The sequence below is a fragment of the Aquarana catesbeiana genome, linkage group LG02, assembly GCF_042186555.1.
Source record: "Aquarana catesbeiana isolate 2022-GZ linkage group LG02, ASM4218655v1, whole genome shotgun sequence".
Taxonomy (NCBI): Eukaryota; Metazoa; Chordata; class Amphibia; order Anura; family Ranidae; genus Aquarana; species Aquarana catesbeiana.
Genome location: NC_133325.1, coordinates 163,876,995 through 163,903,039, shown reverse-complemented (window position 1 = coordinate 163,903,039; position 26,045 = coordinate 163,876,995). Strand labels below are relative to the sequence as shown.

General features: G+C 41.2%; 1 protein-coding gene across 1 annotated transcript; it reads right to left on the bottom strand.

The window, feature by feature from the left end:
- Positions 1 to 8,388: 8,388 nt before the first annotated feature.
- CYP27B1 (cytochrome P450 family 27 subfamily B member 1) lies at positions 8,389 to 23,646 on the bottom strand. Its single transcript, XM_073617897.1, has 9 exons — positions 23,317 to 23,646; positions 18,824 to 19,014; positions 17,776 to 17,972; positions 16,566 to 16,766; positions 13,894 to 14,057; positions 12,042 to 12,208; positions 11,304 to 11,385; positions 10,944 to 11,141; positions 8,389 to 9,402 (listed from the first exon to the last, which is right to left on the bottom strand). Exons 1-9 carry the CDS (start codon positions 23,518 to 23,520, stop codon positions 9,289 to 9,291), a joined length of 1,518 nt encoding a protein of 505 aa, XP_073473998.1. The 5' UTR covers positions 23,521 to 23,646; the 3' UTR covers positions 8,389 to 9,288.
- Positions 23,647 to 26,045: the final 2,399 nt, after the last annotated feature.

The following is a 26,045-nucleotide window of genomic DNA, read 5'->3' as shown; positions in this document are numbered from 1 at the left end:
TCCTCAGGCCACCAATTTTGGTTTTTAAATAGGGGATGGTTGCTGTGGGGACCACCGGCTTCACCAACTCCAGCAGTTTCTCCAGTGCTGCCTGCCTCTTTTGTTTATTATTATAATGGGGATGTCTCACCTGCCACAGACAGGGCAGCTCCCTGTGTTTGTCTATGAACAGGGGAAGGAAGTTGTGGTCATTGAAGCCATCCATTTTCTCTGCAAGACACAACACAAGACAAACCCTAATGTCAGGCCAAACTCCCCTAATCTTGTTACAATATAGGCTTCCATTTCGAAGCAGTATAGGCCCAAGTTTAGATCTTACCTTTGTTATCACGATCGGCGCCTCCGATACTCCTTCCTCCGCTCACAGATCGTACGTAATACGCACGCGTGTTACGCTTTATACACACTGCGCATGCGTGTAACTCCGCCCGCCCCTGACGTTCTTTCTAGTCTATTCCCCGCCCCTTTTTGTTCGGCGCAGTGGGGGAAGAGCACATGGCGGATACACAGCAGGTGCGTGCTAATTACAGCAACCAGGAGGAGGGGGAGGAAAGCCCGGAGCCTGAAATGTCTGGATCCAGAAGGAGACGATTTAAGGCCTCAAATATGTCCTTTGGGGAGATGTTGGAGATGGTCGACATCCTGAAGAGGGCCGACTATGATGGGAAGTATGGACCTTACCCCAACCCCAATGTCAGAAAGGCCAAGATAATTGCGAAAGTGGTCAAGAGTCTGCACCGGAATTTCGGAGTACGTCGATCGAAAGATCAGCTCAGGAAGCGGTGGTCGGACCTCAAATTACTAGAACACGAGCAGTACAGAAAGATCCGGAGAGTGCTGCAAAAAAGTAAATAGTTGTCCTGTGTTCCTAAACTTTATGTTTCTTACGTTCGTGCTGCTCCATGTGCTTTTCTTACAAGTGTACATTTTTAAATGGCAACTTTCATGTTCATGGGCACATTATTAGTTCGTATCAAACATTTTTCTTTCGGCCTATAAAACACCATTGTTTAGGCCATATGCATTTGGCCACAATTTTTACACCCTACTTGTCTGAAACTAATTTGGTTGTGTAGATGGCTTTGTTACTAGAATGAAATGCAAACTAGATTCTGTGTAAGGAGAGGACACTCAGCAGCTGTTTTTACATCTGGACACTGGAGCACTAGTGTGGGACACAAGAACACCATTTTTATTAGGGACCCCACACAGGTGCTCCAGTGTATACTATAGGGGTGTCTCCATCTGTGAAGCTTGTACAAAACAGGTAAAGTATTGAAGCTTGACAAAGGACACTGAAAATGCTCCATTTTGGAATTTGGCCAAAATAGACAATTGTACCCCACTTCCAAGCAATGTTTCCTATTTATAGTTCTGCCATCAAATATCTGTGTGCTAAGTATACCATTTTTGTTTTACATAGGGGAGAAAAGACTCAGGGGACACCTCTCATCCGAGAAGACCACAGACCCCCCACCTCTGGAAGAAGGGGAAATCCCCCAACACAAGAAGAGCACGAGGAAGAAGACGTGGTGGAAATTGTCACCACAACAAGGTGAGTGTCTGCGACCACAGGTTCAGGTAAGAGATGAATGCCGGCATATTTTTGATACCTTTTTTTTTTTTGGTTTCTCTCTTTTTAGGTGATCGTGATGTTGTGGATCCAGATCCTCTCACATCAGAAAGTGCCCAGATCCTGATCGGGGAGATCATGGGCTGTAATTTACAATTGGAAAACCTCAAAAAAAACATCAATGATGTTATTAAAAAAAATAAAAACATCATTGATGTTTTGGGGCGAGTTTAAAACCCCTCCAAATCCCTTTGTTTTTTGGTGTGCTACAATGTTCTAAATGTTTTAGCGATTTTTCAAAAAGCCAAATTTGGAGGATGCACACAGTGTGCCAACATGTGCTATCTGCCATCACGGGAGATCAATGGACGCGTTTTGGGGGTGCAACCCCTTCCTCAATAATAAAGTATCTGAGAGGAAGGGGTTGCTCCCCCAAAACACGTCCCTTGATCTCCCGTGATGGCAGCTAGCACATGTTGACATTGGGAAATTTGTGTGCATCTTCCAAATTTGGCTTTTCCTGGGGTGACTTCATCCCATCTGAACGCAATATCAAACACAGTTCCTAAATACTCATGTCTGATATTGCCTTCAAATTCTAGCAAATGTGATCTTTGTAAGTTCAAGATTTTTGTCTTTCTTGTTGGTTTTACACATGCCTGTTTTAGCTTAAATGGACATTTTTATTTTTTATAATGCTACCCCAAAAATTGTTATGCAACAAACATGTTGGTTTGTTTTAAAAACCTTTTCTAAATGCACATGTGATTGTGCAGGTATTAAAAAGATTGTTCATCAAGAATGTGTGGATTATTGTCTCAACGCTACAACACTTTTGTGGGGCTCTAATTGCTGCTTTCGGTGAAAATGAGGGTTATTTCCTAAGGGCAAATCCTCTTTGCACTACAAGTGCAATTTCAGTGCAGTTTCAAGTGCAGTTTCAAGTGCACTTGTAGTGCAAAGTGTCTTTGCCTTTAGTAAATAACACCCAACAGTGCTTTGTATAAGGTTACACAACCACGCCATTTTCGGGACTCACCACATTTCTGTCAGAGTCATCTAAAACAAACACAAGCAGTAAATGTCAACAAAGATTTTCTTTTTTTTTTTTTTTATTTGATAAAAGCTTCACAAATTTGCTGGCATATTGATGGCCCCCCTACCCGCAAAGAACTCCAGGTATCGTAACCGGACCTCACGGGCACTCAGGGAGGGCAAGCCAGGACGGCCACTTTCAAGCGCCGTCAGTGTTGTTTCATGTATCATTCCGGCCTCAGGCCCAACTGAGCCAGCATAGTTGGCCGAATGTTGGCGTAAAAAGTTATGGAGAATACAGCACGCCAGGATTATATGATTAAGTTTATACTCCGCCATATGGATGGGTGTCAGAAATAGGCGGAACCGGCTGGCCAGGATTCCAAATGTGTTCTCCACCACTGATGCGTCAAGCGTCTCCAACCTGGCGTGGTCCAAATCGTCTGCCTGAAGGGGGGGACACCCACTTGACCCAAAGGTGGTGGGTGAAAAAACAGAGAAGGGCTCCAATAGTGTATTCCAAATGTGTTCTCCACCACTCGTCTGGCTCTGGCCAGCCGGTAATTAAAAACCCTCTGTTCTGGGGTGAGGGTCCTCATAGGGAATGGCCGCATAAGATGGTCCCCCAGCGCAAACGCTTCATCAGCAACGAAGACGAATGGGAGTCCTTCCACATTGTCCTCTGGAGGTGGCAAGTCCAAGCTGCCATTCTGGAGATGCCTGTAAAACTCCGTCTGGGCAATGACTCCACCATCGGACATCCGGCCATTCTTCCCCACGTCCACATACAAGAAGTCGTAATTAGCAGACACCACCGCCAACATCACAATACTATTGAACCCCTTATAGTTGAAATGGTACGACCCCGAGTTGGGTGGTGGGACGATGTGGATGTGTTTCCCATCAATTGCCCCTCCGCAGTTAGGAAAGTCCCACCGCTGGGCAAAGTGGGAGGCCACAGTCTGCCATTCCTGTGGCGTGGAAGGAAACTGTTGAGGAAAACAAAAATAAATTAGTATTTTTGCACATAAACATGGCAAGCAGATTAGACACAAACATTCTTGGCCAACCTCCAGATAGCATTTATTAAGGGGAATTTAACAACACCAAAGTATAAGGTACACCTATCATATTCCCCCTCCCCCCCTCTCATGGGCCATTTCTAACATTATAGGGGGGGGGATCTTGGACAGGTAACCCTCTCCACTTCATTGAGAGATGAATGCCTAAATACAGGGTATTACTTGGAACAGACCCTCCTTAGTTACACTATTGGCAGCCCACTGGACAGGTAAGAAGTGTCATAATACAAAGATATAAATACACATTGTACACATTTGAGGACATTTGGACATTCTGCTATTACCTGTCAAGATAATAATAGGATACAAAAACTTTAAACAGTACAATTTGAAAGTATACAGGCAGGCCCTGGAACTACATGCTTTGGGGAATTCTTCCATACATCTGAGCACAAAAGAGATGGGTATAGTGTGTATGGGTTTGGCAAAGTCAGCAGATAGATGATTGAGGATAGATAGGGAATTGGGATCAGCTGACTTAGCAGTTGGGGGGAGGGAGGGTTACTAAAAATGATTTGGGGACACCACAAAAAAAAAGCCTCTGGCACTCTGCCTGAATTTAAAGCACAAATCACATTTCTAAACATTTTAGGGGTTGTTTGGGGTAAAGCACAACTATGGAGCTGACAAAATACATTGTTAAGTGACTACATGAGGTGAATATAGGGGCAGGAGAGCATGCTGGGGAGGTTATTGAAGGCAAATATGTATGAAGGACTAAAAAAATAATGACATAAAAATCCAGCATGCATGAGGACAAAGGGGACATTCACAGCATATTACAATCATGGTAATTAGGGAATGAGGAAAGAAATACAATATATTAGCAAACATTCAATACAATAAAATGTGATAATAAAGGATAAAAATCTTACCTTCATATACTCCTTCTGCAGGACCTGGATGATGGCAGAACAGGTCTCTGGGATAATGATACCCAGAGCCTGGGGGGAGATGCCTGTCGAGAACTTCAAGTCCTGCAGACTTCTCCCTGTCGCCAAGTACAGCAGGGTAGCGACGAGCCTCTGCTCCGGAGTGATGGCTTGCCTCATGCAGGTATCCTGCCTGCTGATATAGGGGGTCAGCAAAGCCAGCAGACGGTGAAATATGGGGTCCGTCATCCTGAGAAAGTTCCTGAAATCATCAGAATTATTCTCACGGATCTCACGGAGCAAAGGCATATGAGAGAACTGGTCACGCTGAAGCAACCAATTCTTGGTCCATGAACTCCTCCCCACCCTGTTCATGGACTGGACTTGTGTCAAGGTCAGGACCCCAACACCAAGCCCCCACACAGCACGAACTCTACGAGGAGTGCGTATACGCAACATAGCTAGAAAACGGTCGGCTGCTCAGAACAAAGTAACAGGACGCACTGAAGAACAGCAAGGCCTGTGAAGAGCGACCTGAAAAACAGTAACGAATGAACACAATGACTAATTAAAGTCACGCGGAACTTGCTTGCACGCACCGCACTGAAGAGCAGATACAAACCCACAAGCACAAACTGAACGGCAGAAAAGGATCTGAAAGCCACGAGTCTGAAAAAGCGCGAATCGTCTCTCACCAAACTTTTACTAACACGAGATTAGCAAAAGGAGCCCAAAGGGTGCCGCACCTGGTTCTGAACTGGCCTTTTCTAGTCTCGTCAGACGTGGTTGACGTCACCGCGTTGTTGGCGATCGGAAATTCCGACAACTTTGTGCGACCGTGTGTACGCAAAACAAGTTTGAGCCAACATCCGTCGGAAAAAATCCTAGGATTTTGTTGTCGGAATGTCTGAACAAAGTCCGACCGTGTGTACGGAGCATTAGACTTTGATGGTCTGATAGTTAGGACTGTGATTGTGTAGATAGTGCCAGGACAAGGCAAGGATTTTGTTTTGGAAGTTTTTGGACTGTTTCCTTATTGAGTATACTGTACAGCAATGTTTCTCAACTCCAGTCCTCAAGTACCCCCAATAGGTCACATTTTTATGCTCTCCATTATTTTGCACAGGTGATTTGATTAGTTTCACTGCTCTAGTAATTACTATGGATGGGCGAACGGTTCGGCCCGAGCATAAATTCGGGCCTAACTTTGGTTGTTCGGACGTTCGGTGAACAACGAACATTATGCGGTGTTCGCGGCAAATTCGAAAGCTGCGGAACCCCGTTAAAGTCTATGGGACACTAATATGAAAAACCAAAAGTGCTAATTTTAAAGGCTTATATGCAAGTTATTGGCATAAAAAGTGTTTGGGGACCCGGGTCCTGCCCCAGGGGACATGTATCAATGCAAAAAAAAAGTTTTAAAGACGGACGTTTTTTCGGGAGCAGTGATTTTAATAATGCTTAAAGTGAAACAATAAGAATGAAATATTCCTTTAAATATTGTGCCTGGGGGGTGTCTGTGTCTCTTTTTAGTATTTTTGACACTTTTTTTGGTGAATGTGTAGGGGTACAATGTACCCGTTACCAATTCACATGGGGGGGAGGCCGAGATCTGGGGGTCCCCTTGTTAAAGGGGGCTTCCAGATTCTGATAAGCCCCCTGCCCGCAGACCCCAACAACCACCAGACAAGGGTTGTGGGGATGAGGCCCTTGTCTCCATCAACATGGGGACAAGGTGCTTTGGGGGCTACTCCAAAGCACCCTCCCCATGTTGAGGGCGTGTGTCCTGGTACAGTTCAGTAGGGGGAGCGCTCCCTCATCCCCCCTCTTTTCCTGCAGCCTGCCAGGTTGCATGCTCAGATAAGGGTCTGGTATGGATTTTGGGGGGGGCCCCTACGCCATTTCTTTTTAATTTTGGCGCAGGGTTCCCCTTAAAAACCATACCAGACCTTGAGGGTCTGGTATGGATTTTGGGGGGACCCCTAAGCCATTTTTTTTTAATTTGGCGCAGGGTTCCCTTTAATTTCCATACCATACCTGAAGGGCCTGGTATGGTTTTTGGGGGACCCCTACGCCATTTTTTTTTTGGCGCAGGGTTCCCCTTAAAATCCATACCAGACTTGAAGGGCCTGGTATGGTTTTTGAGGGGACCCCCACGCAATTGCTTTTTAAATTTTTTTGGTTCAGGGTTCTCCTAATATTCATACCAGACCCAAAGGACCTGGTAATGGACTGGAGGAGAACCCATGCCATTTTTTTCAATAAGTTTTATCTATATTGCTGAGACCCGACAATTCATTACAGCCGCGATCAGTTTTAAATTACTTTTTTCCTTTAGAAATGTCATTTTGCTGCGGTACTGTTCTAAACACGGGAAAAACTGTGCCACTTTACAGGTATACTATAGACACCCCCCCAGGCACATTATTTCATTTTTATTGTTTCACTTTAAGCATTATTAAAATCACTGCTCCCGAAAAATACGGCCGTTTTTGAAACTTTTTTTGCATTGATACATGCCCCCTGGGGCAGGACCCAGGCGTACACTTTTTATGGCAATAACTTGCATATAAGCCTTTAAAATTAGCACTTTTGATTTTTCATGTTCGTGTCCCATAGACTTTAACGGTGTTCGTCCGAATGTTTTGCCTGTTCACATGTTCTGGTGCGAACCGAACCAGGGGGGGTGTTCGGCTCATCCTTAGTAATTGCCACAGCCATTCCATCCGAGGGAAATCCTGAAAACATGACCTGTTGGGGGTACTTGAGGACTGGAGTTGAGAAACATTGCTGTACAGCACCTTTACATAGCCTTGTACATCGCACAAATAAACACCCACTGGTCACTATATCACTGGACTGGTTATCTGTGCTTGAAAGAGTTGCTCACCCCAGGGAGCATTATACCCCCTACCTATTCCCAGGTCATGATAGTCAGACATATCATGACAGCCAGACTTAGCATCTCTGCCTTTGCTCTGCTTAGCATATTCGGTTACAGGAACTTGTCTGTTCTTGTGTCATTGTGTCACATTTTTATAACAACTTCCATTAGTGTATTAACCATTATATCCTCTGAGACATAAAGGCTTATAACTAAACTATCTAGGCATGGACTTGTGCGTAAACAACAGCCTATTAGACACAATTACTATTTGTGGTGGGCAGTATTTCCTTCTTTTGGTTAAAAGATGTCTATAGGACAAAAAAGGCTTACTTGTAAGCATTTTGCATTCTGCATGCTTGTGTTTTAGTATGTTGCTGTTAGCAATGGGTTACCTGGGTTTGCCCATGGACTGACCTCATGTAACCCAAAAATGGATCGGTTTTTGAACTATTTTAGATTAGAACTCTAGAACCAAACATGAGGACCCTTGTCACAGATTTTGACTTTAAACATTTTGGCAAAAATACAGACTAAGATTCTATAATTAAATGGATTTAGTCTTTTGGGGAGTGTGTTCAAAGATTTAAAATGCTTACCAGCCTGCCTACATAATAAATAGAAAAAGCAACAAGAAGCTGGTTTGCAAGCATTGTGCACCCACAATTATAATCTGTTTTTAGACTTTAGTATGTTGCTGTTATCAATCAAAGGCAAACCAAACCTGATAATAAATAACAATAGTTTATTTAATATTTATTACAAATTTATTTAATTACATTTATTTTTGAATACTTATTTGCAGAAGCAATAAAAAAAACATTGTTTTTCATATTAAAAAAACAACATATATTTAGTTATTTAATAAATATACAAAAATATAAAAAAATATATACACAAAGGCAAGGTAACAGTATGCAAATAAATACTTTTTAAATACATATATAAAGGAGTTATAAAAAATAGAATAATATACAGCACCAATTAAATTACTGGAGGTAATGAAGATTAGGGAACAGAGGACTGTGGTGACAGAATAGATTATTGTAAATAAATTATTGTGTATATATTTATATATATAAATCCCATAATGGCTTGGTAATTTCTCTTGTACAGCCATCTGCAGAGGCACCAATGGTCCATTGCTTGGTGTATGCATGACCATAACTTAAAACATAATTTGACTATGATGATTGCCATTATCCTAAATATCTTGGCTGTCTTCATTTTCATCTGGACCTATTTAAATTAAATTGTAACTCTCCTTTTGGTGCTGTAAGGCAAGCCAATGACAAAAAGGCTCTTAAATTGCATTCATTCATGTTGCATGTTTGCACTGGCCGTTAATGTTATCAACTGCATCATAACAAATGGTCAAGATGTCTATAGTTATCAACAAGTAACCATGAAATCTCAAGTCACACCTCGTGCCAAGATATAATTTTGGACATTGCAGACATTTTAAGAGGTTGTATGAATTAAATTTTGGAATCTGATTCCCTTCTGCCATGCCTCACAGTAATACATTCCAAAAATGTAAAATACAAAACATCCCTAACCTTTATAAAAAGTTATTTGGAAATTGCTTGAGATCTTCAGTGTTTCATTGTTCTCTATTTATGCTTCCTTAGTAAGTATAAAATAAGTTCACAGTTGTAATGTTCTATGCATAGAACTATATGGTACATAAACCTGAGGTGTGAGGTGAGGCTGGTAAACCTTTATGATTTCTCTCTGTAAATTATGGACTCCTCCAGGCCTTGAAACAAGACATATATGCACCTCTAAAAGGTGACCAGGTTTAGGAAGGTCTACTTCTAATAACAAACAATAGCAGACTAATTAACGGTCCAGAAACTGAATGTTGATTTCCCTGTCCGGTACTAGAAGTGTCCTGGTCATAGGTTTCACCAAGCTTCCTGGGCACTCAGGTCGAACTTCAAAATGGGTAAGGATCTGCAAAGGATATCAATAGGTCATTACTGTCAAGAGAAAAGCTAAAGTGAAATAATGCTTTCCATTGAAACATCACAATAGATACAAATGGCGATTTTCAGTGCACACAAAAAAATAAAAATAAAAAAGTCCACCCAATAATTGATCTCTCATCTTTTGGTAAATGTTAGTGGGTTGGATTGCCATTCAGCTTTGTATATTTCTTAGAGCTTTGGGCATCAGGTTGTGCTCACTAGTAACTAGAGTTAATTCTCGGCTACCAATTACTGTAGAATCAAACCTTTTCCTAAAGTTTGAGTCTGATTTGAGGCTGTGAATAAATAACTCCAGTTTTTACTAAGAACATGTAGATTCAAGGTTCTTAGGGATTGCAGCAAATATCCACCTAAGTTCTTATGTTCTCTGTTATAGCTGTTACACACATACTTTGGGGTTGATTTACTAAAGGCAAATAGACTGCGCAATTAGAAAAGTGCAGTTGCCTTCTGCAAGTGCAGCTGCTCCAGAGATTAGTAAATGAGGTAAGGCTTCACTTTTCAAAGAGTGCCCAATCATGTGCAAGGAACATAAAAAACAGCATTTTTGCATGCATATGATTGCATGGTGAAAGTCAGCAGAGCTTCTGCTCATTTACTAAGCTCTGGAGCAACTGCACTTTGCAAAGTGATTTACTATAGCTGGAAAGTGTAAAATCTGGTACCGCTATGCATGGTAGCCAATCAGCTTCTAACTTCAGCTTGTTCAATTAAGCTTTGACAAAAAACCGGTTTCTATGCAGAGCTGCACCAGATTTTGCACTCTTGAGTTTTAGTAAATCAACCCCAGAGTCTTTTTGCCTTTAGTAAATCAACTCCTCTGCTCACATGTAGATCTTCCATTGAAAATTATTTTTTTCACATTACACAGACAGCAGCAGTAAGAGCAAAAGACCCTCAAATTAATTCATATTGGGAGGAGGGGGGCAAAATCAGGAACTGCATCATGAGGGTTTTACTGGAAGAGTCCATATAAACTCAATACAGTAGGTGATTCATTTCTATAAATATTCAGCCAGAACTGGAGTATCCCTTATTAATACTTGCATATCAACACCCTTAACCTCTAAACAACCCTTATGTTATATATTTATTCATCCTAGATGTTTTGAAGGGTCAGGGTTTTAAAATGTATATGTGGAGCCTAGTGGGATAAGTCAGGTTTTAAATGTATCTCAAATATCAGGTACATCTCCTGACATAATTCTTGATCATTGTCCACCTGGAAGTTGTGGATGTTCCTGCCTTCCTTTCTGTGTTCCAGCCCCCCCCCCCGTTACATTTCCCTTGAAATACAACAGGTATAAATCCAGCAGGGAGGGCAGGAACCCCTCAGAATGGTCACAGCAGGTATGTAGATACATGAATTCTAGCATAGAGATGTCACTAGAGGGTTGCTAGAGATTTAACAAATGGATGGCTTAACCTACCAGTGTATACTACAAACCAAAATATCAGTTATGGGGGGGGCGGACACTTTAGGAGAGGTTGTGAAAGTGCTCTTACCCGTGAAAGAGCAAGGTAAACTTCCAGTTCAGCTATCCGCCTCCCAATGCAGCTTCTCTTTCCAAATCCAAATGGGATAGAGGCATATGGATGGTGGCACTCATCTTTCTTCAGCCAACGCTCTGGTTTAAACTCATCGGGCTCTGAGAAGAACTTCTTATCTCGTGATGTAGCATAGTGACAGAGGGTAATAAGTGTCTGAAAGAAATATGAATGGATTAACGTTTTGCCCTTATCAAACCAAGACTACTATTCGGTGTGTAGAATGTCTACAGAATTTCTAAATGGTTGTGTGCCCTAAATCTGACAGCAAAATTGTATTTTTATACCAATCGTGTAAATTCTGCATGTTTAACTTACTTTTTTTGGTATGGTGTACTCTCCTATTTGGATATCTCTGTCTGATACAACTCGGGCATTGCCAGGAATTACTGGATACAACCTACAATGATAGAAAAGAGCTCAGAGTTACAATGATGATTTTATTTTTTATTTTAAAATAAAAACAATTTAGTCTGTTATTCCCCCAGCAAGACAGTACTTTCCAATATCTGCTTTTTGTATGTTTTAGGGGAACAATTAGACAGAGCAGCTGTTTGAGGTCCCTGTGGGGTTCACAAGAAGGACTTCCTTATGCAATGGTAATTGGAGATGGCACTTAGTTTTCTTTCTGCTGATGCAAGTCCTATGTCCAGGGCATAAGTTCAGTCCCTCCTAACCAGTCCATTAAGCACAGATCGCTTACTGGCACAAGAGGACAGAGCAGCAGGATTTAGCTTTTGCCAGGGGAGTTGAATAAGAAGTCAAAGTGGGCTTTAATTTGATAGTAACAGCAACATTTTTGCTTGGAGCTGCATAACATCAATAAATGCCCACTGCCAATGTAATAATGCATTTCTCTTCCCTAGAATATCCATATACTGGAAACCACCCTTAATAAAGTACTGCCTATTGTCTTTTCACCACTCCTTGGGCTTACTTTGGACAATATACCCTAATGATTTATAAATCAAAATATTTCCACTGTCTTTCCAACACGCCTTTCCGCAACCTTCGTATTTTATAGTACCTCTATTGTTTTATTTATGTCATTTTTACCTTAATACTTCTTTTACAACAGCCTTCATTAGGGGCATTTTAGCTACGTCAGCTGCAGTTGCAATCGTCCGTCCTTGTTGCACATCCGTGACCTCCTTATACAGAGCAGACTGTACTTGTGGATGTCTTGCTAGCTCATACAGGGTCCACGAAAGTGTACTCGATATCTGGCATAAATATAAAAAAAGTTTATTATATTAGGTGAATCCTGAATATACAGTATAATTAATCCATTTATTGCAGGAAGCATCTTGTCTACACAAGGCAAGATTAGGGCTTGTAAAAATTAGTACCGTATATACTCGAGTATAAGCTGAGTTTTTCAGCCCATTTTTTAGGCTGAAAAAAACCCCCTCGGCTTATACTCAAGTGAATTGTACAGCAGTCGTACCTTTGATTACTAAAACAGCGGGTGTCTCCCGCTGTGTTATGCAGTCTGTTTGGCCGTCCACTGTAACAAAGCCCCGCCTCCTCCTCGCCCGTGATAGAGGAACACTGATACAATGCTGGGAAACTGTATCAGTGTTCCATCTATCACGGACAAGGAGGAGACGGGGCTTTGTTACAATGGAAAGCTGAACAGGCTGCATAACACAGCAGGAGACACCCGCTGTTTTAGTAATCAAAGGTACGACTGCAGATGGGCACAATGAGGCTGCAAATGGGCACAGTGAAGCTGCAAATGGGCACAATGAGGCTGAAAATGGGCACAGTGAGGCTGCAAATGGGCACAATGAGGCTGCAAATGGGCAGAGTGAGGCTGGAAATGGGCAGAGTGAGGCTGGAAATGGGCAGAGTGAGGCTGGAAATGGGCAAAATGAAGCTGCAAATGGGCACAGTGAGGCTGCAAATGGGCAGAGTGAGGCTGCAAATGGGCAGAGTGAGGTTGCAGATGGGCATTGTTTACCCAGTAGCTGCTGCATTTTCCCACCCTAGGTTTATACTCGAGTTAATACGTTTTCCCAGTTTTTTGTGTTAAAATTAGGTGCCTTGGCTTATATTCGGGTCGGCCTATACTCAAATATATACGGTAATAATAAAGAGCAAATCCAGACAAGTGAAGACAATCAGAAAATGGCTAATTCTACTATGGAAATGCTGCAGCTACCACTTCATATTTCAGACATTTTTAATATGAGACTTTCAACGCAGTGAAGGAGCATCAGTGGGTGTGTTTGGGAACAGCTCTTATGCATTACAATTAAAAGTACCAACCAAAGATAGTGGAGTGGTATTGATGAACTTAAGCAATGACTGTATTTAAAACTAAAGTACTGAGAACATAAGCAGTGTTCCTTGCAGGTACCTAATGGTTAAGTTTTGACTGATGTTTACCTAATAGAAATATAATCTTTCAGATAATAATACAGATCTTTAGAATGTATGACCACTTCATTTAATAATTAGAAATCCAGATGTATTTCCTTCTTATTATTTGTAAACTAACATCATAATGCTAATTATAGTCCTAAATCTGCAAGCATTCCTTGTAAGTCTTTTTTTTGTAAAATGTATGTAGAGTCACTATATTGTACTGAACTTTAGGGATTACATAATATTGTCTACCTAGTGGCACTGATAACCTCAGTATTGCTACCTTGTACAGTCAGCCAGGGTATCGCGTAAGGCAAATTACAGGTAAAAGTCATATAATCCAATAGTATTTTTTCAGATTGAGAGAGGAAGTAAAGCACAAATCAATGCTTTAGTAGGGTAGTGTGGGAAGTGGTGGAACCCCACACATCAATGCTGCAAGGCCTCAGTGGTAACCAGAATATAGGCATGGGGAACATCCAACGTTTTTGTTGTATATCCGGTTTACTAGTATGTGAAACCTATAATGATCCCTTACCGTGTCTACGCCAGCCAGAAGCAGCTCGGTGACATTGCCATAGACTGCCTTCATGGGTATTTTCTCCTGGGCCAGGTAATAGGTCAGGAATTTTCCTTCCACTTTTTCACCTCGGGACACTTTCTCAGCTATATCAGCCATTCTTTGATCAATATGTCCTTTTGCTGCAAAAATAAAATATATCATTAAATATAAAAAAATTGCCATCAAATTCTTAACAATTGGTAAGCAATATGATTTTTTCCAAATCTACTTTAATTTTAAACATGTATGAGGTTTCTATCTAATCTCCAGCAATGGAGTTTTGTATTTATGCAGTGTCAGTTTACTGAAGGGCTATACTAAGTGTTTAATGATGGATGCATATTTAAGGTCAACTATAGGCAATATTAAAAAGTAAAATGTTATATAGTCTGTCCCCAGGATTAACACATCGCCCCCTGTAACATAGTTTTATTACCTGTTGATCCTGTCAGTAGAATAATTATTTTTCCACTTTCTGTAAGCTGTTCAACAAAAGTTACAGTTGCAATGGATAGGGGAAACCATATAACACTGCTGGGGGGGGGCTTACAACTGTGAGCTTTTAGTGATATTGCTTAAAGCTTGTTTCCAAAAGATTAAAAAGGCATGTTGTGTAACTGCACAAAAACATATGGATAGATAGAGTTTGGCTTTAATTTTTTTTGTCTTTTACCTAAAGGGTATTTAAACTCACATATCTATCTAAGACTACCATTGCGTGATAATGCTGCTGTGCGCTTTCACTGAAGAACAAACCGCATTGTCTTCTTTTTCCAGGAAGTTGGAAATAATCTATCAACTGGCAGAATCAACAGCATAGTTACACTTACATAGTTACATAGTACTGTAGGTGAGGTTGAAAAAGACACAAGTACATCAAGTCCAACCTATGTGTGTGATTATATCTCAGTATTACAATGTATATCCCTTTATGTTGCGGTTGTATAAACTAGTAGTTGTTCCGATGATTAATTTATAAATGCTCCTCAAAATGTAAACATTAGTGAACATACAGTAGCAAAGTACAATTGACAATAAACCAGCAGACCTGCAAAGAGTAGTTGCTCCAGAGCTTAGCAAATGAGCAGAAGCTCTGCTAATTCTATTATCCAATCACATGCAATCAAAAATTCTGTTTTTTCGTTTTTTCCTTGCACTTGATTGGGTATTCTTTGCCAAATGAAGCTTTACCCCATTTACTAAGCTCTGGAGCAACTGCACTTGCAGAGTGCACAGTCTATTTGCCTTTAATAAATCAACTCCATTGCGTTATTTAGTTACCCCATTGTAAACATGGGGTTGATCATGTTTCATGTAAGCTATCACGAGCAGTAACTAGCATGAGCAGTAACTCTTGAATCAAACTGTATTGTACTTGTACGTTGCGCTAACTGTTGGAGCTTTATAGATCCTGTATAATTATATATACAATATATACAAATAGACCAATAGATAGTAAAAGACTACTACTATAGATTGTATGAATTAACATTTTGCTGATCCTTTATTATTTTGTGCAAACAAAGAAAATAATGAATGCTTGAAAGTTAAATATATACTATAATTGGCCTTATCAATGTATACACAGCAGTAACATCTACTTTCAGTGTTTGCCTTTCATAGGTAAAAGACCTCGGAAGCGGCATCATGAAAGCCTAACCCGGCTGATGTAAACTTTCCTGTGTCCTTCATGCCATCTATAAGAGGAAATTACTGTAGGCCGTGGAGTGATAGGAAAGACAAAACAAAGCTTACATCAGCCTCACTAACTATTCACAGAAAAGGTAAACTGCATGATTGACGTTTCGTAGCTTGTCCAAGCCAATTCTTCAGTTCTAATGACTGTCAGGAAGATACCCCAACATTTGTTTCCACACCTTTAGACACCTTAATCTAATCACAATAGAATGTGTAGATGTTGGTGACTGGATTAATATCGATATAAATGTTGGGGTAACTTCTGATGTTCATTAGAAGACATTGCTTCTATAAGCTGTGAAACATCTTCAACATTACAGAATAATTCCAGCTGAATGTGACTAACTACTACTAGTTAGTTACTCCTCCTATAGAGAGTCCCATGACTCCCTGTAGATTGCATGCGTCTCTTGACATGACCGTCGGCATCCCCAACATCCCTTCCCTTAGTTGTGCTTCAATTTTACCCACAAGTGACCAGAATTGACCAACAAAGAACAAAACAAATAGAAAACATAACCTGAAAATGTATGTTGGAACTGTACCCTGGTACCTCAGGCCCTGTCCCCCAAACCTTAATGGGAAACACATGCCTACTAACCATCTGTATCAAGTAGGGGATGTCTGGGTATTCTCCTTAGAGTTTCAAAAGTCAAAGAAGGCTGTATAAATAACAGCCAAGGGCCTTGGTGCAAAATCCTAATAGGAGTCCCTTGATATATCATTCAAGACCATAGAATGGTCCAGCTTGTATATTAATGAGATGATGGCATAATCCATTCATTTGCAGTAGTCCAGAAAGGGGGAAAATATCTGGGTGGAGAATTCTACTTTCAGCAATGTAAGCTAGTTAACACAATGGAGTGGCACCCAGAGCAGTGGTGCCCTTTGCAGTTAGGCCCTAGATCATAATCACTACTGATATACGTTTAATGTATAATGAGACTTACCAAAAGAAAACATGTAATCCCAGGACTCGCAGAACTTTTGCCAGGGCTTTTTGAAAATTTTGTGCAAAAATCTGGGCATGGCCATGGTTAGAAGGGTCATTACAAACATAGTATTGATGGACTTAATGAATTTCTCGGTTTCTTCTGGGATCGTGGTCTGCAGGCAACCAATCCGTGAATCAAACAGGACGGAGGAAATACCTAGGAAAATGGAGAGTGGGAAAAGTTATTGGAAAATGCACAACCTGAATCTGTTACACATGAGGCAAAATTGGAGCATTGTGGAGACAGATTACATTTTGTAATAGATACATTACTCTGCTCCTGATGTGGGTAATCAGAGACTTGGCACCTTTTATTTAAATCCCTAACACCTTTCCATAGTGCACCCTATAAGCTGCACAATAGCTGCTTAGCGAATGCGGTGAAATTCCTGATATTTCCTTTCGCAAAGAATATTCAATCAATTGTTTTTTTGTTTTGCTTGCACATAATTGGATGATGGAAGTCATTGAAGCTTCACTTCATTCACTAAGCTCTAGGGAAAACTGCCATTCAAAGTGCAACTTCCCTTGCAAAGTGGACCATCTATTTGCCTTTAGCAAACCAATCCACCGTAAGGCTGCATCCACATTTGAGCTCAGTGTCTATGGTCAGTTTTACAGGCTTTTTTTCTACAGGGGTTTTTGAGTGTTTTTGTTTGTTAATTTAATTATTTTAGCTGGTTGCTAAGGGGGAAAATGCAGAATATGCATTCTTATGGGTTTTGAATGCATTTTTCAGGCATTCTTATTGAATGCTATTGGGGACAAAATCTCATGCAGCTTGAACCTTGTAGCTAAAATGATTAAAAAGTTCATGCACTTTTTTTCGAGCTTACAAGCTTCAAGCGGCACAATACTTTTTTGTGAACAGGCACAATTGAAAACCCTGGTTTGTGGATGTTTAGCATTTTGGAGCTTTGGGCTTGATAATGCTGAGGTGTGAATGGGGCCTAGCAATGATCTTGACACTGCAGTACTTGGGGGCCTGAATTTACTCCTAAATTGTTACAATGATCTGGACACAGCCAGACTCAATGAACATATGTTACTTTGATAATTAGTGAAGTGCTACATCTCCATGTGTTCCTTTGTAGATGAATGAACCATTTAGGGGGGTTGCAACATGTACAAAAAAAGTCAGTAATAAATCTATATTGAATAATTACCTTCTAAACCAAATCTGTAGAATTCGCTGGAAATGTCTTTGACAACCTGATTTGGATTTTGACTCCGCTGGTGATTCAACTTCTTTATAAGATCCCCAACCACATCGTTGAAAACATCACTGTATCCCTCTACCTCCTTTGGTTTCAGCATGTATTTCCCGAGAATACTGCGGAACTGCTGCCATTCTTCTCCCTCACTGCAAACATCAGAGAGTAATATTTAATGACATTCCTATATACAATCATATGCGTTGCACTTGAAACATAATGTATCATTTAGTACAGCAGTGCTTATGTGCATAGTGCAGTAACCCATACAAACAGAAATCTGCTCTTAGCTGGATATGATTCAAATGATTTTACATACAACTGGCATAGGTACCTAAATTTGTCCTGATATTAGCCATCTGTAATCTCCTACACAGCAGTGCTCAGAGTGGGAGAGGGAGAAGCAGCACTCTCAGCCAAGCAGGTTCTATCGCTTTGCATAGTACTGTCGGTCCAGCACACTAAACATTCTTACAAGAAGGCAGAAAACAGAGGTGATCTCATTAGGTGCTGCAGTTCCTTCGTTGTCCAGTAACAGGCTGTAGAGAGCCACTAACTATGCTTTATTGCGTCATTGCTTTATAGTGTGCAGTAAGACCTGGCTGTGCTTTCTGGTGGGGGTATCTGCATCAAAAGGCTTTTAGGACAAAATTACAAATGCCTTGGCTGGTAAAACAGTTCATATATTTTAATTGTGTGTTATCTGCTTGCCTGGAATTAAGCATTTAATGAACAGACAATGATATCACTGAGTGTTCCCTAGCAGGTACAGGTAATATGCAGTTTTTGTTTGTAGCAGTGCCCTGCTAGTACATGGTTGGGAGGTGGAGTGCTATCAGATATAAAGTTTACCCTGAACTTTAAAAACAAATCATAGATTTTAAATAGTTATTATAGGAACACCTTCAGTTCTTTTTTCCAGTTTTAGAAATCAGATTGTGGACCCCAGCCCTCATACCAGTACTACAATCATAATAAGAAGTTTTTACGTGATACTTACGCAGTAAGCAAACCATATGAGTGTCCTCTGTACTCCCTGTAGTCCTTCCAGGAGGAGAGATCCGAACGAATGGGATGTTTTCCTTCCTGTCGTAAGACCTGCTCAATCAGGGATGGATCTGCCACATGAACAGTAAGGATTGGACCAAAACTTGCCTTCCACACTGGACCATATTTGGCTTTTCCTTGCAGCTGAAGAGAACATATAGAAGTTAGCCATTATTATTTATTACTTAATTTATGGATGTATATTCTACTAATTCTTGGTCTCACTCTAGATATATGACCGTGTGTGTGTGTAAATAAATATATATAAAATCCAAATGAGCGCATGGCACTCGCGGGTCTTGAAAGGTTTTATTTTGACGTTTCGACGAGGCACAAGCTTGTCTTCCTCAGGACGTACTTGAGGAAGACGAGCTTGTGCCTTGTCAAAATAAAGCCTTCACTGCGCATTTACCTTTCAAGACCCGTGAGTGCCGCTCGCTCTTTTGATTTATATGTACTACAGTCATTGCTGCGCACCCAGACCCATTTTTTATTTCTGATATGTGTGTAGTGGCAACCATTGGATAATATATATATATATATATATATATATATATATATATGTTTAATATGCATATAATATGTATATATACATTATTATATATATTAGAGCTGCACGGTTAATCGTTAAAAGATCACAATCTTGATTCAACCCCCCTCACGATGCTAATCAACTGTTTCCACGATTCTATGTAAACAGTGCAGAGCTGAGCTGTCAAAAAAAAAAAAAAAAAGCCGTCAAATGTTCATCAACATTTCTCAGCGCTGAGAGATGGCCCCTTTCACACATACGGACCGCTTGTCCGTTTTTCATCCATCCGTTGACGGATGAAAAACAGACATCAATGTATTCCTATGGAAAAACGGATGACAACAGATGACCATCTATTTTCATCCACTTCCGTCAACATCCGTTTTTTTGAACTGATCAAAGCCCTATTTTTCATCCGTTAAAAAAACGGATAGGACAAAAAAACGGATGTAAATGGACGAACGGTCTATTTTTCAATCATCGGTCTATTTTTCATTCGTCTTTTCATTGGTAGTATATGTAAAAAAAACTGATTAAAAACGAAATGAAAAACGGATAAAAAACGGATGAAAAACAGATGAATAACTGATGAATACTACATCCGCATATGTGAAAGGGGCCTACAAGAGAAGACATACAATATATCTCACGGTTCTTTTAGATGAAAGGGATGAACTTTGGTCCCAATAATGGAACTTCCGCTTTTCGGAATCCCCCCCCCCCCTCCGGTGTCACATTTGGCACCTTTCGGGGGGGGGGGGGGGGAGGATATACCTGTCTAATCCACGTATTTGCTCCCACTTCCGGGCATAGATAGCCGCAGTGTCCACGGATATCTACGCCATGTCCAGCGCCTCCTCCGTCCCCCCTGCTGTCTTCTGGAAGACACACAGGTCCCAGAAGACAGAAGGGACCACTCAGAACGCGCACCCCAACTCGCGCATGCGCAGTAGGGAACCAGGCTGTGAAGCCTCAAGGCTTCACTTCCTGATTCCCTTAACGAAGATGGCAGCGCCTCCCCCTGAGAGCCGAGGGACAGATTGGCTTCGGGTGCCGACATCGCGGGCACCCTGGACAGGCAAGTGTCCATATTTTAAAACTCAGCAGCTGCAGTATTTGTAGTGGCTGACTTTAAAAAAAAAAAAATTTGGCGGAACTCCACTTTAAAGACCAAACCTTTTTCTGACATTTGTTGCTTAAAAATTAAAATCAGTATTTTTTGCTAGAAAATTACTTAGAAACCCCAAACAATATATATATATATTTTTTTTTTAAGCAGAGACCCTAGAGAATAAAATGGCGGATGTTGCAATATTTTATGTCACACTGCAGTGTTTCTTTCAAACGAACACAATTTTATGGGAAAAAATACACTTCAATGAATAAAAAAAAAAACAGTAAAGTTAGCCCAATTTTTTTGTATATTGTGAAAGATGATGTTATGCCGCGGGAATCGTGAGAGAATCGTGATCTTTATTCTAAGCAAAAAAATTGTGATTCTCATTTTATCCAGAATCGTGCAGCTCTAAAATATCTCTCTCTCTCTCTCATATATATATATATATATATATATATATACACATACATCTTTTTACGTAGCCTTCTGATCCACTCAACATTACAGAGAATAACATTACAACGTTGCAGATTAGCTTGTTTAGTTAATGAGGAATGTCCCAGTGATCTGTGCTGGCAGCTGTCTGAAGTGACAGGTATTGTACAGCCCTTTCAGCACTGAGTATGTGGCCTGAGCTGATCATCCTTGTCCACCCAGTGTGGTGCTGAAACGCATTGCCCCAGTTTGTGGTCAGGAAAGTGATGATGATGCATATTCCAGAAATGAGGCTCCACATTCCTTATGTGAAAAGGAAATTAGTAAGAGAGGAAATAAGATGACTCAGCATCCATATCACATATGTGAAGTCAGTCTAGCCTTAGCCTCAGGTATTGAACAGTAATTTGCTCCCATGTCTATCCTTCCATGCAGGCAGAGGCTGCAGTAGCAGCAGTTCACCAACTGTAATCATGGAATGTTCTGTCAGCAGACTAACTATATAGGAATGTTAATTCTGACATCATAAAATGAGATAATGACAATGGTATATTACTATTACGGGAAGGAGGGTCGCCTATTCAGATCAGCTGCCTTCTTTTTCATTCAGGAAACATGCTTTTTATTTTCAGGAGGACTCAACATGCAGGGTTTTTTTTTTTTTTTTTTAATAAGCACAATTCTTAAAGCATCATCATGTCCAATGCAGGGCTATGGACCTTGCATCAGTCTTGATTACGTCAGTACCTTAGACCGGCAGAGCATGGGGGAGAAGCTGCTATGGGGACTGGTCTAGCAGTGCAGAGGAGCTGAAGATCAGGTATATAAATCTGCTTCTCTATGCTCCCTAGACCTAAGCCAACAGTTAATTAACCCTTACAGTGTAGACGCAGCCCCCACTGCAAGAGGCTTTTCATGTTTCCAGGAGTCAGGATTTAATAACACTGCAAAATTTACAGCATTACTATGTTAACAGCAAAAGGGGCTTCCAATTAGAATTCACATGCTATGCATATTTAATTATTATTAATAATAGTCATGTAGAAATGCAGCCATATATATAAACTATACAATATACTATAATACATATATACTATATAATATATATATATATATATATATATATATATATATATATATATATATATATATATATACTATAATACATATGTACTATAATACATATATATACTATATAATATACTATAATACATATATTTATACTATACAATATACTATAATACAACATACAGAGGAATAATATGGCGGACAGCAATCACACTACAACTAGAACCACACAGTACCCCAGGAGAATTCTACGATTTTTAATAAGCTCAGCACTGCCCTTCTCATCATATATATAATATAAATGGAAGATCCGCTCATGGGTGTTTTTGTTTATGGTCGCTCCTTACAAACGCTGCGTTTGCTGTTCAAACGCTCCAATGGAAAAGGCTACAAGAAAGGACTGTTGTGACCTGCTTTGCTTGCAGATCAAATGCATCTTAGTAGGACATGCGGGCGTCCAAAGAAACGCAGTGCAGTGTAAAATCCAATCAAACACAGACTCTGAACCGTCATGTGAACGGCTCAATTAAAGTGTGTTTCAAGAGCAGGAAAACAATGCCTATTGCCATGAGCCCCTAAGCTGGCCTTACACTATACAATTTGATTGTACAATCTGTGTATAATCTCATTTACCAAAAGTATGTGGTAGGAGGACACAGCTAAACAACCAATTTAATTTGTATCCAATCGGGGAGGTCCTTGTGCTACATAGTTGATGGTAGATCAAAAGAAGATTGTACAATCAGATTCTATAGTGTATTATAAAACAAGATTATAGAGTGTGCTGTACAATCACATTGCATAACGTGTTGTAAAATCTCATTCTATAGTGCATTTTACAATCAGATTCTATAGTGAGTTGTACAAACAGATTGCATAGTGAGTTGTACAATCACATTCTATAGTGTGTCCTACAATAAGATTCTATAGTGTGTTGTAATCAGATTCTTTAGTGTGTTCTACAATCAGATTCTATAGTTTGTTGTACAATCAGATTGCATATTGAGTTGTACAATTCTAAAGTGTGTTCTATAATCAGATTGCATAGTGTGTTGTACAATCAGATTCTATAGTGAGTTGTACAATCAGATTCTATAGTGAGTTGTACAATCAGATTCTATAGTGAGTTGTACAATCAGATTCTATAGTGTCTTGTACAATCAGATTCTATAGTGTCTTGTACAATCAGATTCTATAGTGTCTTGTACAATCAGATCGCATAGTGTATTGTCGGTCTTGGCTCCTGTCATCATATAAAGAGTAGTCATCAGTGATTCCTTGGTGTGACTCTTACCTGTAGCTCATGCAGCCTGGACAGGCCCCCCCTGCAGAAGATATCAGTGAGGAAGCTGATGGCAGAGGGACCAGGCACGTCTGCCAGGGACTTGTGCCTCTTGATGACTGTCTCTGGTCTCCTCAGTAAGGACTCAGTCCATACCTCAGTGAGGGTCCTGAATATAGAAGAGGACCTGTTAGCCAGTTTAAGTGTCTGTGCCATGTTGCCCTGGGGATGTCTGGGCACGGATCAGATAGGCAGTGTGATTGCAGCATCCTCCAGCTATGCCAGCTCCTCTATTTATACACAAACATACTATATTCCCCGCTGCAAAACTCAAGGCATGTGTAAACCGCAGACACGCCCCCTTGTGTCATCCCCCAATCAGTTTCATCATCCTTCTCTAGAAATACTACATACTAGTGAGGAATTAATGGGAGGGGCGTGGTCAGGACGAGACGGGGGCACTCGGGCAGCCTATACCTTTAAAGAGGGCGTGGTTTTGTCGCTGGGTATTGGCCAGGCGCTGCATGTGTGGAGTGTTGCCAACAGCCTGCCCTCCACGTGGGCCGCTGGTGACAGGGGCAGCCAAGAGTGAAGGGGAGATGTCACCTGCTGGGATGGCAGTCACACTCTACAGCATTCCCTAATAGACTGTTCACCTGTCATCACCTTACTGCTCTGATACGACGGATCGTAGTCATAGGGGTAAGAAAAGGGCTGATCCGGGCACTGCCATGTGTGTGATGAGATCCTCATACCTCGGAATAGTGTGTGTGTGCGATCCTGTGACCATCCGACTTCATATATAGAGACCGACCACCCATCCAACTTCATATATAGTGACAGTCTGCCCACCTGACTTCATATATAGTGGCAGACCGCCCATCCGACTTCATATATAGAGACAGACCGCCCACCTGACTTCATATATAGAGACAGACCGCCCACCTGACTTCATATATAGAGACAGACCGCCCACCTGACTTCATATATAGAGACAGACCGCCCACCTGACTTCATATATAGAGACAGACAGCCCATCCGACTTCATATATAGAGACAGACCGCCCACCTGACTTCATATATAGAGACAGACCGCCCACCTGACTTCATATATAGAGACAGACCGCCCACCTGACTTCATATATAGAGACAGACCGACCACCTGACTTCATATATAGAGACAGACAGCCCACGTGACTTCATATATAGAGACAGACCGCCCACCTGACTTCATATATAGAGACAGACCGACCACCTGACTTCATATATAGAGACAGACCGACCACCTGACTTCATATATAGAGACAGACCGCCCACCTGACTTCATATATAGAGACAGACCGACCACCTGACTTCATATATAGAGACAGACCGCCCACCTGACTTCATATATAGAGACAGACCGACCACCTGACTTCATATATAGAGACAGACCGACCACCTGACTTCATATATAGAGACAGACCGCCCACGTGACTTCATATATAGAGACAGACCGCCCACCTGACTTCATATATAGAGACAGACCACCCACGTGACTTCATATATAGAGACAGACCGCCCACCTGACTTCATATATAGAGACAGACCGCCCACCTGACTTCATATATAGAGACAGACAGCCCACCTGACTTCATATATAGAGACAGACCGACCACCTGACTTCATATATAGAGACAGACCGACCACCTGACTTCATATATAGAGACAGACCGCCCACGTGACTTCATATATAGAGACAGACTGCCCACCTGACTTCATATATAGAGACAGACCGCCCACGTGACTTCATATATAGAGACAGACCGCCCACCTGACTTCATATATAGAGACAGACCGCCCACCTGAGTTCATATATAGAGACAGACCGCCCACCTGACTTCATATATAGTGACAGACCGCCCACCTGACTTCATATATAGAGACAGACCGCCCACCTGACTTCACATATAGAGACAGACCGCCCACCTGACTTCACATATAGAGACAGACCGCCCACCTGACTTCATATATAGAGACAGACCGCCCACCTGACTTCATATATAGTGGCAGACCGCCCATTCGACTTCATATATAGTGAAAGACCACCCATCCGACTTCATATATAGTGGCAGACCGCCCACCTGACTTCATATATAGAGACAGACCGCCCACCCGACTTCATATATAGTGACAGACAGCCCACCTGACTTCATATATAGTGACAGACAGCCCACCTGACTTCATATATAGAGACAGACCGCCCACCTGACTTCATATATAGAGACAGACCGCCCACCTGACTTCATATATAGAGACAGACCGCCCACCTGACTTCATATATAGAGACAGACTGCCCACCTCACTTCATATATAGAGACAGACCGCCCACGTGACTTCATATATAGAGACAGACCGCCCACCTCACTTCATATATAGAGACAGACCGCCCACGTGACTTCATATATAGAGACAGACCGCCCACCTCACTTCATATATAGAGACAGACCGCCCACCTGAGTTCATATATAGAGACAGACCGCCCACCTGACTTCATATATAGTGGCAGACCGCCCATCCGACTTCATATATAGAGACAGACCGCCCACCTGACTTCATATATAGTGGCAGACCGCCCACCTGACTTCATATATAGAGACAGACCGCCCACCTGACTTCATATATAGTGGCAGACCGCCCACCTGACTTCATATATAGAGACAGACCGCCCACCTGACTTCATATATAGTGACAGACCGCCC

What these genes read in the sequence shown, in the direction of transcription:
- CYP27B1 (XM_073617897.1), bottom strand. Translation starts at nt 23,520, where the DNA reads ATGGCACAGACACTTAAACTGGCTAACAGGTCCTCTTCTATATTCAGG. An exon ending in TTCTGGCTGGCGTAGACACG is followed by an intron (nt 12,209 to 13,893) that starts GTAAGGGATCAT and finishes TATTTATGCCAG; the next exon opens with ATATCGAGTACACTTTCGTG. An exon ending in AGTACACCATACCAAAAAAA is followed by an intron (nt 11,142 to 11,303) that starts GTAAGTTAAACA and finishes TATTTCTTTCAG; the next exon opens with ACACTTATTACCCTCTGTCA.